This window comes from Euphorbia lathyris, chromosome 2, assembly GCF_963576675.1.
Source record: "Euphorbia lathyris chromosome 2, ddEupLath1.1, whole genome shotgun sequence".
Classification (NCBI taxonomy): Eukaryota; Viridiplantae; Streptophyta; class Magnoliopsida; order Malpighiales; family Euphorbiaceae; genus Euphorbia; species Euphorbia lathyris.
In genome coordinates, this window is record NC_088911.1 from 47,456,197 (window position 1) to 47,470,893 (window position 14,697).

The 14,697-nt window shown below is 36.4% G+C and overlaps 4 protein-coding genes across 5 annotated transcripts; 3 read left to right on the forward strand and 1 right to left on the reverse strand.

Moving 5' to 3' along the window:
* Positions 1-428: 428 nt before the first annotated feature.
* On the forward strand, positions 429-1,463 carry LOC136218076 (uncharacterized protein At1g27050). Its single transcript, XM_066004821.1, has 2 exons — positions 429-821; positions 939-1,463. Exons 1-2 carry the CDS (start codon positions 495-497, stop codon positions 1,182-1,184), a joined length of 573 nt encoding a protein of 190 aa, XP_065860893.1. The 5' UTR covers positions 429-494; the 3' UTR covers positions 1,185-1,463.
* Positions 1,464-1,992: 529 nt separating this feature from the next.
* LOC136218077 (ultraviolet-B receptor UVR8) lies at positions 1,993-4,781 on the forward strand. 2 transcript variants are annotated; one of them, XM_066004823.1, is made up of 8 exons: positions 1,993-2,496; positions 2,592-2,744; positions 2,845-3,003; positions 3,296-3,463; positions 3,658-3,789; positions 3,925-4,011; positions 4,228-4,323; positions 4,416-4,781. In XM_066004823.1, exons 1-8 carry the CDS (start codon positions 2,283-2,285, stop codon positions 4,616-4,618), a joined length of 1,212 nt encoding a protein of 403 aa, XP_065860895.1. In that variant the 5' UTR covers positions 1,993-2,282; the 3' UTR covers positions 4,619-4,781. The 2 variants fall into 2 exon arrangements, with proteins under 2 accessions (XP_065860895.1, XP_065860894.1); XM_066004822.1 differs by having other exon boundaries at positions 1,997-2,496; positions 4,225-4,323.
* A 569-nt stretch (positions 4,782-5,350) lies between these two features.
* On the forward strand, positions 5,351-8,222 carry LOC136218078 (outer envelope pore protein 24A, chloroplastic-like). The gene is made up of 3 exons (XM_066004824.1): positions 5,351-5,675; positions 5,753-6,115; positions 8,003-8,222. Exons 1-3 carry the CDS (start codon positions 5,478-5,480, stop codon positions 8,081-8,083), a joined length of 642 nt encoding a protein of 213 aa, XP_065860896.1. The 5' UTR covers positions 5,351-5,477; the 3' UTR covers positions 8,084-8,222.
* Positions 8,223-8,383: 161 nt separating this feature from the next.
* LOC136218079 (protein PTST homolog 2, chloroplastic) lies at positions 8,384-13,893 on the reverse strand. The gene is made up of 8 exons (XM_066004825.1): positions 12,851-13,893; positions 12,150-12,282; positions 11,353-11,524; positions 11,034-11,269; positions 10,243-10,388; positions 10,013-10,160; positions 8,792-8,860; positions 8,384-8,700 (listed from the first exon to the last, which is right to left on the reverse strand). The coding sequence occupies exons 1-8, from the start codon at positions 13,453-13,455 to the stop codon at positions 8,605-8,607; spliced, it is 1,605 nt and encodes a 534-aa protein (XP_065860897.1). The 5' UTR covers positions 13,456-13,893; the 3' UTR covers positions 8,384-8,604.
* Between the last annotated feature and the right edge of the window lie 804 nt (positions 13,894-14,697).

A 14,697-nucleotide genomic window follows, 5' to 3' on the forward strand; every position in this document is an offset into this window, starting at 1 on the left:
ATCAACTTTGAGTGTTCTTTTTCTTGATTTTCTTCTTAATCGTTCAAATTCGTAAGCATTGGGTCTGTTCTTTTTCTTTTTCTCCATACAAATAGCTTCTTCTTCTAATTTGGATTTCCTCTTCTGAAGTTTGAAGGTAAATAGTAAAGGGTAATTTAGTCATTTCCGAAGTCATAAACGGTAAAAAAAATCTAACAAACAGACGGAAGGACTAAACAGTTAGAGATCTTACCATGTGTTTTTAAAAATACAAGGACTAAACAGTGTGTTTTGTCAAAATATAGAAACTAATAAATTAGTTATCCTTATTTTATTAATCCCAATTTGTAGATTAGAGTTTGGAGGCGGGAGGGAGTAAGAATTAACCTTAATTGGTAAACAAAATTAATGTGATGCCTTCCAAACAAGGGTTAAAAGAAGCGTGCTTGACCATAAACAATGCGTCTGGCTGGAACATTGACTCGAAGCTCTGAAGCTCTAACCATTAATTTGATATGAGTCGCAAGAGAGACAAACCCTACTTCTCCCGTCATGAACGCGCTCCCTACCCCAAACGCCGTCGCCCGCTCCCTCCTCCGGTTTCCACCCAAGACCTACCGGACAAGCGTCCACCGCCGCCAGCTCTCCTAGTTATGGGTTTGTCGCCGGATTGTTCGGTTCTCGACCTCAAGTCAAGGTTCGAGATCTATGGTTCAATCTCTCGGATTCGAATTGACCGTGATGGCGTCGGCCACATAACTTATCGCTCCAAGGACTCCGGCGAAGCTGCCATAGCTGCTTCCCTTGACATTTCCTTTGGCATCACCGTTGATTCCAAAAGAGTATGCCATTTATTTCCCCCTTATCAATTTCAATTAATCAGAAATTCAAAACCCTAGCTTTCAATTGTTACAGATTTCTGATAATATTAGACTGATTTACGCCGGGATTTGATGCAGGTGCAGGTATTATGGGCAACGGATCCGCTTGCGCAATGGAGAGAGGGAGTCGGGATTGGAGGTAAAAAAGAAAGTGGGTCATCCTCCAAATTGTTGCGGGCTGAGATACCCTTAAGCAGACATGGCCGAAGTAATAAGCTTGCTTCTGCCATTGTGAACCCGAGAAGTAGCAGTAATGATGTTCCTGGTGGCCTAGATGTGCCTTTCAAAGGCAGGGAGATAATTGCCTATGATGATATTCTTTAGCATATGCTTTTCTTCTTTTGTACCAGTAGGAGTGTGGTGATTCTTTTTGGATTCATGCCTGGGATCTAAGTGTGTCGTATGGAAGGCTATCAACTAATTAGAAGATATTGGTGAAGTGAAGAATTTGAGGCTTGATTGCTCTTTGGCTTTCATTCTAGGATTTTTTTTTTTTCTTGTTTCCCTACTTAGGAAAAGCTTTCTTTAGCCAAAATGTAAATGTGTTGTAATTTTCAAGAGTTAGATTATTGGAAATAAATTGATATTTTGGATGGTTGCACAGATTGATGGCATTCGTGAATTAATAAAAGGATGCAGTTTGAGTACGTTAGAGCTGCTATTGTGATTGTTATTATTTGTGGATGCAAAGGCTAGACGCCATTTGGAAATATTTTGGATTTGTCTATGGTGTTTTGCACCAACTATATATAAAAAAGTAGTACAAATTTGTGTTATAAGGCTTAAGTTGTGGCAAGTGCTATGTGATTTTTGTGTATTTAGTTGGTGATCCATATAGAGACAGGCAGTGTTTGATTTTAGGGTAAGAAATTGTCTGATTTGAGGAGTGTTTCAGGAACGAACGAGAAACTGATCAGTTGAATACAAGCACTATTATTGAATGAGAAAATTGGTTAGCAAAAGGATTCAAATTGCTTTATATTGTGAAGATGCTTTTGTTCTTATTTTGTTGCATTTTTTTTTACTCCACAGCCGCTATTATTGCTCTAACGTCGGAAACAGAAGACAAAACAGGTAAACCATAATTTGATGGAAAGCACGTACGAAACAAATCACTTTGTTTGCATCATGGAACGTAAATAGGAAGACAATGAATTTTTTTCTTATTACCATCTCAAGAATTTGAGAATCCAATCTAATCATATAAAGAAAGACACGGACTTTTCTTCCACAAATACTCTGGTTGGATTCATTAAATATGAAAACTTCCCTTCTTTAATATACAAAGGGAAAATCTATGATACAAGTCCACTATCCAAGAGATCTTACATGATATACGGCGTCGTATATATACATCTGCCTCTGTCACTCAAAACTAAAAAATAGGCTTCTGAACCCTGTCCGACAGAAAGAAAGAAAGTGATGGAAGAAAACTATAAAACCGACGGAGCAAAAGAACAACAAGGAGAAGAGCAGGAAGTATGGAGCTGGGGAGCAGGAACAGAGGGGCAGCTGGGCACAGGAAAGCTCGAGGATGAGCACCTCCCTCAATTACTTCATCTTCTTTATCCCTCCTCCGCTGGACCCATCTCCACCCTTGCCTGCGGCGGCGCTCACGTTATTGCTTTGACTTCTGGTACTTATCTTGCGACTCACTTTTATTCGATTGAAATCTAATCGAATCGTTGGGGGGTTTTGTGGATGTTTTGATCAAATTGAATCAATTTGCAGGTGGGAAAGTACTAACATGGGGCAGAGGTACATCTGGTGAATTAGGCCATGGAGAGTTGCTTAATAGTTTACATCCAAAGCCTGTAAATTTATTGGATGATTATTTCATAACTCACGTCTCTGCTGGATGGAGCCACTCTGGGTTTGTTTCAGGTTCTTACTCTGACTATGCTCTTCTTTCTCATTCACTGATAATGCATTTGTAGTGAGGATTTTCTTCACAATTAATCTTTTATTTGTTGCTCTTTATTAGATAGCGGTTGCCTTTTTACATGTGGGGATGGTTCATTTGGTCAGCTTGGGCATGGCGATTACCAGTCACATAGTACTCCTGTTAAAGTTTCATACTTTGCTGATAGGCATGTTGAGCAGATAGCATGCGGCATGCGACATTCACTTGTCTTGTTGAAAGGTGATTGTTTAATGAACACCAAATTCCACAATTTGTAATTGTCTTATTATGTGTTGATGCTGTTTCATGATGATTTGTATGCCATTTTTCTTTTATATAATATGTTGAGTGAGTATGTGATGATGAATAGGATTACTTGATTTGATGATGAAATTAGAAAAGTAGTATAAAATTGGGTTGTTAAAGCCAAAGGAATTAATGGAAATGTAAAAGAATTTTTCATAACTTTCAAAACATTTAGCATATACCAATTGTTTTGTTTATGTTAATAAGTAATGTCATAGCAGTGCAGATTGTTCACAGAATCTAGTTTACTCTTTTGGTGCTGGAAAGCGTCATCAATTGGGGATCTCCAAAGGTAAGGTTAAATCAGTTGGTCTTCCCCAAGTTACCTGTGGATTTGAAGATGTTGAAATCGTTAGCATCAGTGCAAATGGAGATCATAGTGCTGCATTATCTGGTTAGTGGTCATTAGGCTGTAAGAAGTACATTATAATTTCAAGTATCAATATTTTTTTATCCTAGTTTCTTATTCATGTGAAGCCACAAAAAATCATTTTTTCATGAAATAAGGTTGCATAGATGATTCGAAATGGTGTCACTTTTAGATTCTTATTCCTAAATATTGATGATTTACCTTACCTGTCAAATTAGGTGATGGCAATCTGTATATTTGGGGAAGAGGCTTTCCTGGCACTTCTGATGTTGATGTTCCTCATTGTTTGATTTCATCATCAAGGTTCGTCAAAGTCGCTCTTGGATGGAATCATGCTTTAGTATTGTCTGGTAGATGCTCAATTTCTTTTTCTTAAATCCCAATCTGTTCACTCTTTTTATCTTTCTGACTGCACCTATCCTAATATGCTTCTCTATTCTTAAAAATTTAGTATAATACCTTGTTCTTATGAATACGTTGAACAGCTGATGGGGAAGTCTTTATTCTTGGTGGTGATCGCCATGGAGCGCTTTGTGATCTTGACAAAATAAGCTCATTGAAGAATTTAACCGGTAACACATAACGTTGCCGTATAAGGAATGCTTTAAACTATATGCATCACTAGAATTCATGAATATTTTACATTATCATCTATTAGCCTTTTAGAACTAAGAAAAAGTAGTTTCTGCATTTTACTATCCAAAGTAAAATGTTAGTCCTCTATATTCATTCTTAGCATTGGCATGCTATTCTGATATATGAAATCTGTGTGTTTCGCATTCCAGCAGATTTGACGCATACTTTTTTGGAACGAGTCTCAAGTATTGAAGGGATAAAAGTTGTAGAGGTTGCTGCTGGAGCTGAGCATTCTGCTTTATTAACAGGTAAGATTTGTTTACGTTATGAATCTTAATTTTCCTTCTTATGAACAACACTTGAATGGGAGCTCATGTGTCGCGTAATATTCGAATGACAGCGGATGGATCAATAATGACATGGGGATGGGGTGAACATGGTCAACTTGGCTTAGGGAACACAAGTGACTACACCTACCCTCAACCTGTGAGTCTTGGTGCAAACACTGGGAACCAAGATGTCATTTTGAGAGTTTACTGTGGAAGCGGGTTTACATTCGCAACAAAGTCGCCCCGCCTTGTGAGGCCTGACTGCATTTTCTAATAATCTTTTTTGTTACTAAATGTTCAATGTGTTTCTACATGGATTGTATTTATACTAATATTTTTTTAGATTATATCTACCTTATTGTAGTATATTGTAAAATTCTAAAATTAAAAGAATGATAAGATTTGAATAATGGAGAATGCCATTTTGATCACGTGGACTTTTAATGATCACGTAGTATTGCTTAGATCTGGCTTTCGCTTACTTTGTTTTTTTATGTGTATTTTCACAATTGGATGATGAAAAAAGGGCGGCCCGGTCGCATTACCACAATTGGATGATGAAGCGTAAAATTAATTCAATAGTGAAAATATACAAAACAATACTTATTTTATCAAAAACAAAGTAAGTATAGCCTCTACCTGAATTCTAAGAATGAATGACCAAATACCATATGGTCATTAAGGTCAGTGGTAAGACATTGAATCTCTGCTTGACAGGTTTGAGGTTCGATTCTCCACTCCGTCAAAATTTAGCCCTAACGGAGGGAGAATTTCATAAAAAAATTCAGATCCAAATTTGTATTTATTTGTTATTGATTTAAGTAGATGATTTATATGTTTCAAAAAAAAAAAAAAAGTAGATGATTTATATAGATAAGCTGTTGCATTTAGCTTTAATTTTGAAAATGTGAAAAATTGAAATCACTCGGACGAATACAATATTCAAAATTTGAAATTGAACTATATATGCCCAATTTGTTACAATTTGAATTATAATGGCTGAAAATATCAGTTAAGAAATTGAATTATAAGGGTTAAGAAAACTGAAGACAAACCATGGAAAAACCCTATCATTAAGGAGGGAAAGGATTCTCTTCACTTTACTTCACTTCACTTCACTTGTACCCAACAAAATGATTAGAAGCGCGGTCTCTGTTAGAGGGAACAAAGGAGTCACCGCAAATATAACCGCCAACGCCGGAGATGTCAAGCTCCGAGCAGTTATTGGCAACGCCGTCTTCGGAAATGGTTCCACCGTCGACGTCGATAGTTTCTCTCTCTCACTCGACAAACCCGGCTTCTTCATAGTTGACTACGACGTCCCTAATCAGGTTCCGTTACCTTACAGCTTATGCTTTGTTTGTTCCTTGAAACAAAGAAGATTTTACAATGGGTTCGTTGGGTGCAGGATGTACGATTTCAATTTATGAATAAAGTGAATGTGTTGGAGAAACAGTTAAATTGGACTTACAGTCACTCTAGAAAGGATAATCGGACGGTTTTGGACGGGACTCTTGTACTCGACCATGCTAACAAGGTCTCTGCTAGCTATAAATTGGGTTCCAGAAATTGTAAGCTCAAGTATAGTTATGTGTACAGAGGAATAACCGCAGTAGAGCCAGGGTATGACTTTGAGAAGAATGCGTGGGACTTGGCTGTGTCGCATAGGTTTGATAGTGATGTTATTAGAGTTTCTTATGAGACTGTGAGCAAGAATTTGGGTGTGGAGTGGTCATGGAAGTCATTGCTAAATCAAGAGGGAGGAATTAAGGTATGCCAATATTTTCTTTTATTGTTCTGATTTCATTCGCATTTTTCATTTATTGACTGGGAATCCAATGGAACATAACTATGTAGCTGTGAGAAAGTTCTGCCTTGAAATTAGAATACTAAGTTTTTGAAATTTGGCTTTTGTTCTAGTTGCTCCCAAAATCTAGACATTGGTTGTTTGACTAATGGAAAAATTGGTTGTGCTAATGGTTAACTAGTATAACGTTTAGATGTCATTTTGTGTTTAGGAAGTAGAATGATTTGTGGTATACTTGTGCAACCAATTGCAGTCATCATTAGGGCTTGTTTTTTTTTTGAAAGAAGTATTGAGATTCATTAATCAGAAACAGGAGGATACATCAACTCCATTTGAAGAAAAGATGGAGCTAATTTATGAGCAGCTAAATTAAATAATCTTCTCGGCGAAAGAAAACTTTATGGGATTCACTGCATATTTCAGAGCCATACAATCTACCACCATTAGCCCGAAAGAAGAAACATCCTCATTAACTTCTTTTTGCATAGCCTTGATGATTGTCTGATTTTCTCCTTCCTCTATCCCCCTATTCCATCCTTTGTCTTTGATCCAACTTAAGACTTCTCTGCACGAACTAGCTTCTGCCAAAAGCGGAGACGGCAAAACACCCATGGGACCCGAAACTGCAACAATAAAACTCCCTTCATGATCTCTTGCAACACCTCCATAGCTTGGAACACCAGTTGACGGGATTAATGCAGCTTCAAAGTTATATTTTATCCAACCAACTGGCGGGGCATTCTATGAAGAATCTGCAGAAACTGGTTGAGCATTTTCATCGATGGGATGATTCACATTTGCAGCTTTCCACGTGGTCATAGAGTTTCATAGCATAAGAAGCAACTTGACGACTTTGATGTCTCCTACCATTCTAGATGAAATCATTTCTGGAATTCCAAATGTTGCAGTACAAATAAATCAACATTCCCATATTCTCTGCTGTCAACAATTAGAAGCTTTTCCTCAGCCAACAACGAAAATCTACTTCATTTGTGGCTTGCACCAGATGGGGAAATTGACTCCAAATATCTGTAACACATCGAGAATCCACTAAAGCATGAAAGACTGATTCCTCTCTATCTTCTCATAATTGGATTCTCTCAAGGCATTTTTAAGTGTTTTTTTTTAAAGCAGGCACTTTTAAGTGTTTAAGTAAGCATCAATATCTATCATGGAGTCTCTTAGGTTTCTAGTATGGGACACTGATATTAAATTTGTAAATGCAATATGCATGGCCTTTTGCTGTATGGTCATTACTTTGATTACCATGTAAACGTTTTCATATACCACTAATGTGCATTTTCACATCCAAAAACCTCTTTTATTCCTAGATGCTGCATTGACGAACGTTTCGGGCATGAGATTTGTGGGACAAGTTTGATCCGTTAAGTAGGATAAATTGCTAATACAATCATAGGAGGATCACTGGTATTTAAGGTAGATAGTTTTGTTACTAATTAAGGTTGATTTAAGTGCTTAAGCTAAAGATCTTAAGTTCGAGACATCTAAAGGGTGTCTAAACACTTTGAACCGCTTAATCGGACCTAATGAAAAAAAACAGTAGATTGTTCTGTTGCCTAAGGGAAGCTTATTACGGTTATAGAGTATTGTATAATTAAGTCAAATTGTCAAAATTTAGTTGATCTGTCCAGAGATATTTCATGATTTCTAGTATTAATCTTTTTACTTCTCATATGCACCTGTGACTTAAGAAAGTTGAGTTGCTACATATTCTAGCTGATGCATATATGATATGTTATACATTATTCAATCTAATATGATATTGAAATTATTCTATTTATACTTGTGATTCATGCTCTGATTTTATGTTACTTCCTATCTGTCTACCAGATTTTAGCTTCTGTCAATTTGGCTGAGGGGCTTCGCATGCCGAAGTTAACTGCAGAGAGTTCATGGAATTTTGAGATGTGAACCACCCTTTGTACAACTCCAAAGCTCTACATGTAATGGAATGGAACTGTTATTATTTTGTATGCGTAATATATGGATATTATTTTGGTATCATTGTGAACATGTGTTTCTGCATCTTTCTTTTTCACCTCTCTGACTACTCATGCTTCTACCAGTTACAAAATTGGCATTATTTGCTTGAAACATTCTTAATTAAGAACAATTGGCTGAAAGATAGTGACACCTGAAAACTCGTATCAAGCTGCAAGCTTTAACATGCTATAATCAGGGTAAATGACATTACACATTGCAAAAACAAAATTAACTAAATGAAATTCATTTATACAAATTGATGTTTTACAACAGAAAACTAAAAGCTAATACGTATGACAATTTTTCTATGTATCCTAATCCTCTCTAAATAAAAGAATGATCAATTACTGTTTACAAGGGAAAGCTGAATGTTGCTTGCTACAAGCATTTCATTCCTCTAAGTTTCGGAAGATACATGTATCTTACATTCTCCACTGCATACCTAACTGTTATGTGATAATGAGTAGGTTATTCTCATATCCATTGTTGCGAACGACAGGGCGTAGGGGATCGATCCTCCATTCGCCATCAACAATGAACTTGATCTGTACCCATAACGTAAAATGCAGTCATGTTCGCATCCAAAAATCCTGATAAACAAATACATCGCAATCAACTTCACTAATATGATCTTACCTCATATCTGCCTGGATACAATTTCATGCACAAGGAGAAAATTCCCGTACTTGACTTTTGCATCTTTCTCTACAATGTAGCAACAGAGGCATTTAATCAGTTGTCAAGCTAGACACATGAAAGGAAGTTCGAAAAACACATTCAAGCAAACAGGTATGAGATAATTGCATAGTTCTATCTCTATTTTTCTGGCTCTGATGCAATAAAAATGCATCAGATTATGCTGATAAGAGAAAGTGGCAAGAGAGGTGAAAGTAATCTGAACTTTATAAACAACTTGCAAGTAAAAATGAAAATAATGAAAGTTCCTACGGCAGGCTTCTTTTATTCTTCTACCATTCAGTGCAAATTTAGGTTGGTCAATGTGTGAATCTATCAAACATCAATATGAGGATTTAAAATAGAGTGGCCAGACTGATTTTCTCTTCTGATCTACAACCAATACACTCTATAGTCATCGCTTTCCACCTGAGTTTGGGGCAACATTCTATATACCACTCATCAGTTATCCCACAATAGCCCAAATTGACAGTAGCAGTGCAATACAGACCTAGATTTATATATGTTTGAACTTTGAGAATTTGAGTATTCTTCCTATACATACATTTTAAAATTGGGAGGTTTTTGACTATGTTATAGAAAAACTCACCTGAATTTTCTCTTGAAAAATACAAGTTGGATGTTCTGAGGTCAAAACCCAGACGAACTGGGGCCATCCTTCTATTCAAAATCAAGAAAATTTAACCCTCCCTACTTAATGTCATAATTCTGCCATGCTCAGGCAATCATCTTCTACCTACTTGGGAACATGTTTTCTTAATACACGTGAACACCAACTTCTTTTCCATATTCCCCAAGTGTTGTTTGCAACTCTAAAAACTAACCAAACCATCTGAAAACCAATCTCAAAGTAAAACTATAATAGTAGATATTTGCTAGTCTATTCAAATCAATAACCCTCCATCCAGATGAGCAGTACCCAAGTCATACAACATGATTTTTCCTCAAACTGTGCCATGGCCCCAGAATCCAACACTTCTTTGTACCAACTCTTTTTTGCAGCTAAATATTAGAACCCAAAGTAACAGCATATAACATCTTCAAAGCAAAAGGAGGAGGTGCTAATATCAATATATTTCATGGCTCAAGACTTCTTAACACTTCATTCAGGGCATCGTTACTGTTAAAAACCAATTAAATAATTTAGAGATGGGATCAAACCTTGGTGGACCATCCATCAAATGATCCAGCTAACAGAACCTCTGAGGCTGAATTAGGCCATACTATGCAGGCAGTACGAAGGAGTTGTAATGCTCTCCGAGCATTATCAATTCTTTTCTGTTTCTCTTCCATTATCTTCTGTGCATCACTGTTGAAATACAAAAATGGCATTATAAGTGGAAGAGCAAATTAGAAGTTATCTGCTATTAGATTAATAGGATTATTCCTACATTATTGCAAGAGCCATTTTTCCTTCCAATACTGCTAGCTTTGCTCGAATCGACCGTAATTTATGCCGAGCATTCAACATGTCATTTTCTTGGAACTCCCAAGCATCAGAAAGCATAAGCAATTCATCAGAAGAGCTTTCATGTACCTAATGAAGAATTAAGCAAGATTAGAACATGATAAAGTTATAGTTATTCTAGAATAAAGCTCTCTAGAAAGACTATATGCACAAAGAAAAAAGCTTAAGACTATTCACATATGAAATGAAACTTCATACACATTAATTTCCTTAAGAAATAGAGTAACAAAGTTATGATCATAGTGGATCCAATAATTTGTTGTGCCATTTTATATTTTTTTAACTCCTTGACCTTTTATGGGATAAGAATGAGAGTAAAAATTTAAAGGAAGAAAATAATATACACGAGTCACATGATTATTATACATCAATTTCTTTTCTGAATCAACTTTTCCTTTCAGCCTGTGCTAAGGCATGGTAGTGTTTAGTAAGTTAGAGACGAGGAAATGCTGGATAAAATTCACATGTAGATTACAGCACAAAAGATTATTAGCTATATCACAATTTAACACCACCAGGAACTTGGAGCAGAACATATTTGTACTATTCATGTTTTAGAATCTTCCAGACAATTCAAGTTTCACGACAATGAGGTCACAACCATGACTCCGTTTTCTTCTTTTTTCATTCCTCGAAAGGAATTAGAAAAGGTTACCACAAGATACTAAGCTGAAAAATTAATTTGCAGATAGGAGATAGAGAGCAGGTACATACTTTCTTTTGCACATTTTCATCAGCTTTTGATTTTAACACGTCGAGTATGGAGGAAAGCTCTGACTCCAAGTGCTGAAGGCGACTTTGTATTTGATTGCTTTTAATCCTTTCAGGAGAAGAAGTATCCTTCCTTCTGTTTAAAGATACAGAATATTCCCCCTTTCTTTTAAGTATTTCATCTCCAAAAGCATGTTTCTCACCTCTTATTATAGGTCCTTTAGAGAATATTTCATCAGCTGTACATTACATGCAACAGCAAAGATTAGGATATCCAGAATTTAAAGCCTTTTAAGCCAAGCAAGGGAATCCGAGAGAATACCTTCAACTTTAATTTCTGAAAAACCTGCCCTCTCAGCACTCCAGATTCTCCATGCATCTGGCTTAAGTGAATGACTGAAACCATCAATGTTGGATGGAGATCTTCCATGACTGAACTTATCACTGATTTTTCCATTATTAGGTTCATTATTTCTTTCTAGGTCAACAACTGTCTTTTTCAACGTAACAAAGAGAGAGAATGCAAGTTAGGTTTACAGCAAAGATCCAACTACTGTTCAATCACTTCCACATTAGAATGTCCATGTATATACATTCTTATCTAAGTTCTAAATAATTCTTTCTTACCGTAATATCCTTAATACTGAATAAGAAACACTACTGAAAAGGGGTATGCAGACAAAAACAGATTTTCTGCCTATGTATACTAACCACAAGGTAACTATCAAAGTTTGCCAAACAAACGGACATGTATATAACAACCTCCTTCTTGTACTTAAGTGGCATATGTTATTAAAAGTTCACCTATTTATTCTGGAGAGGGTGGAAGAGATGAATATGATACCCATAATTTTGTTTTCTGTTCTAAGATCTCAATTGACAATCCAATACCTAGATATTTAATGTGATTACAGCCAGTCAACAGTGAGACCCTTTCTAACATTGACCGCACATAATGCCATTAGGATAATGGAAAACGAGGAGACAAATAGCAACTAGCAACAACTATTAGGATCCTGTGCATGCAATGTCTGATCTACAAGTTTAAAGAAATATACAACCTAGCAAAAATGGAAGTAAAAAACAAATGGTATTTCATACTAAAAAAAGCCAACTTACCCCATTCTTTGAGCTTTTAGTCAGCCAGTCACGTCTAAGATCATTATTTTGGACATGAGAAATTTCTTTGTCTCTCTCTTTCTCCAGTCGACTCAGTATGCCCTCAATACCAGAATCTTCGACAGATGTTTCTCTGAATGCGTTAAAAAATCAATAAGAAAATGAAATCTAACAGGATTCAAATTTAAAAGGAATTCGATAGTGAAAGTGAGTTGAGTCACCAATTTGTATATTTTCCTTATTTATGTAAGTTGCTTATGCATTCATACCATGAAATGATAAAACTGCTGAATAACTATGAGATAAAATTTTCAAAATGTCATTCTATTGCATCTGTTTATGACAAAATTGAGCCCTTTAGAACCCCTCGTGGCATCCATGTAGGGGCATAATTAGGCTTCACAAACTGCTATAATACCCTTAATTCCAAGAAATATAATCCCTTTCTTTAGGCTATTTATCCCCAACATGGAGGGAGTAGCCGAATCAAGAAACAGTAACAAACAAACAAAAAAACAATGAAGGCACCTATTCGTCTGTGGAAATCATAATCATAATTTATTCTAGGCCAATCACCACAGATTAGACGTTTTCTTGATTTTTTTACCTTCATGTTCAACGCTTTTCTCCTGACGCAAGCATAAACATTTAACTGTTTATCCACAAAATTAAAAAGTTAACCAAAAAATTAGAAGCCTCACAATGATCTACCAGAGGAGGAAGCTGCAGGATATGAACCAAAATGAGAGAAAGAAGGTTCATGGCTCCGTTCTTCATCGCTCTCGTCAGCCCTCTGTTCAGTCACCGCATTCTTCCATTCTCCATCTCTCATCAAACTAAAATCGATGTCACCATTATAATGAGCTCCAACTTCCTGGTTTACATTATCATCTAAGTCCCAACCTGAAGCTAGCCATCCTCCTTGTTCCAAAATTGCCTCAACAAGATCCATCCTTCCAGCATCGATTAACTGTTTCTTGCTAGGAAACGACTGAGGATTCTCCGAGTATTTCATGAACTCCAAAATATCCTCCTCCAGTGCAAAATTTCCCTCAGTTTCCCAGCCCTTTTTACACCTCCGAACAAACCCCGAACAGCTCCAATAGAAATCCCTATAGCTCCTGTTTTTCACGTCAAAAGAACAAGACTCCCTGACAGCAACAAAATGCAAAGACAAAAGCCGGTCCTTCTTCCTCCTCCTCGAGTTTCCATCAAAAGGAGCACAGGGAAACATATGGGGTATCATATCGGTAAACGAATTAGGCAACAAGAAGAAATGGATTGGCGCGTTAGTAAAAGACAGCATGGTTCAGGCATTTCGTCGAGCACCTGGGAAGCCAAATATAGAAAGAAAGTAGCAGAAGAAGCTAATAAAGAGAAGTTAAACCCAAGAAACGAACAATGGCAGAAGAAGAAAGCGTAAAACCCATGGAGGTAAACGTTGAGCACTTAAATGGAAGATTAAAAGAGAAAAGTGACCAGAACCCATTATGAAAAAGCACTCTGGTGCAGCATATTTCCTGCTTAGGGAAATTTCGGTCGTTTTGTTCGCTATAGGATGCGTTTAACAGCGTGAAAGGGTGTGTTTGGATAAGGTGTTAAATGAAGTCTCCCGTGGAACAGGAATAGACGAAATGTGAATGAGTGGCTGTGGCACGTGATCTTCTTTATTTGGTTGTGGTGGTACTAGTATAGTAGTGAGACAGAGTCACAGAGCTCAGTCACCTGACGAAGAGCCTCTGCTGTTCTCTGTTTTATGATATCATAAAGTTTATTTGTTTGAATTAAAGTATAGTGTAGAAGAAAAAAGGATTCTTTTATGGGTAAGTATTATTCTATTAAGAATTAAATTTGATTCCAAACTTTGATAAGAGCAGAAGTCTTAAATTAATAAAGTTTTGCATACCAATGCTGTTGCTTCATGGATGGTTTTCTTGAATAAATTACCTCATTAAAACAATTGATCTTTTCAATGTTTTCTTTTTTTTTTTGTTTTGTTTTTTCTAAAAGATATTTTCAACTTGATTAGAATTTTTTTAGCATATATGGAGTGAAAGTAGTTGAAATTAGCCAAAATAATAATATACGTGGATTGTTATTCGTCGCCCCTATTTTTCTTACCGTCGCCTCCTGTTTGACATTTTTGCCCTTTTCATTTTTCATTCAAAAAAATGAAATTCTCTCAATCCCGAAGAACAAAACGAAGAAAAATCATGCCTCCAAAACAATGAAAAATACTTGAACATCTAAGTTTCGTATTAACCAATAATCTGAAATTTAACGAATTTAACTTGAAACGAACTTTTTTTTCGTTGAATTTACTCTAAACGAGTAGCCCATACGGTCCGGTCCATGGACCGACCGTATGAACTACCAGTTTTACCTAGGCAAAATCGGGTAGGCCACCCGATTTTGCCTAGCAAAATCGGATAGCCTACCCGTTTTGCCTAGGTAAAAAGGGGTAGGCTATCCGATTTTGCCTAGGCAAAACTAGTAGGCTACCCGTTTTCCTTTAGAAAAACGGATTTTTTTTAATTATAATAAATAT

Coding starts and splice junctions, on each gene's coding strand:
- LOC136218076 (XM_066004821.1), top strand. CDS start 495: ATGAGTCGCAAGAGAGACAAACCCTACTTCTCCCGTCATGAACGCGCT. Junction 822..938: donor TCACCGTTGATTCCAAAAGA/GTATGCCATTTA, acceptor GATTTGATGCAG/GTGCAGGTATTATGGGCAAC.
- LOC136218077 (XM_066004822.1), top strand. CDS start 2,283: ATGGAAGAAAACTATAAAACCGACGGAGCAAAAGAACAACAAGGAGAA. Junction 3,790..3,924: donor TCATGCTTTAGTATTGTCTG/GTAGATGCTCAA, acceptor TACGTTGAACAG/CTGATGGGGAAGTCTTTATT. Junction 4,012..4,224: donor CTCATTGAAGAATTTAACCG/GTAACACATAAC, acceptor TTCGCATTCCAG/CAGATTTGACGCATACTTTT.
- LOC136218078 (XM_066004824.1), top strand. CDS start 5,478: ATGATTAGAAGCGCGGTCTCTGTTAGAGGGAACAAAGGAGTCACCGCA. Junction 5,676..5,752: donor ACTACGACGTCCCTAATCAG/GTTCCGTTACCT, acceptor CGTTGGGTGCAG/GATGTACGATTTCAATTTAT. Junction 6,116..8,002: donor ATCAAGAGGGAGGAATTAAG/GTATGCCAATAT, acceptor TCTGTCTACCAG/ATTTTAGCTTCTGTCAATTT.
- LOC136218079 (XM_066004825.1), bottom strand. CDS start 13,455: ATGCTGTCTTTTACTAACGCGCCAATCCATTTCTTCTTGTTGCCTAAT. Junction 11,270..11,352: donor TTCAGAAATTAAAGTTGAAG/GTATTCTCTCGG, acceptor TGTAATGTACAG/CTGATGAAATATTCTCTAAA. Junction 10,389..11,033: donor ATGAAAATGTGCAAAAGAAA/GTATGTACCTGC, acceptor ATTCTTCATTAG/GTACATGAAAGCTCTTCTGA.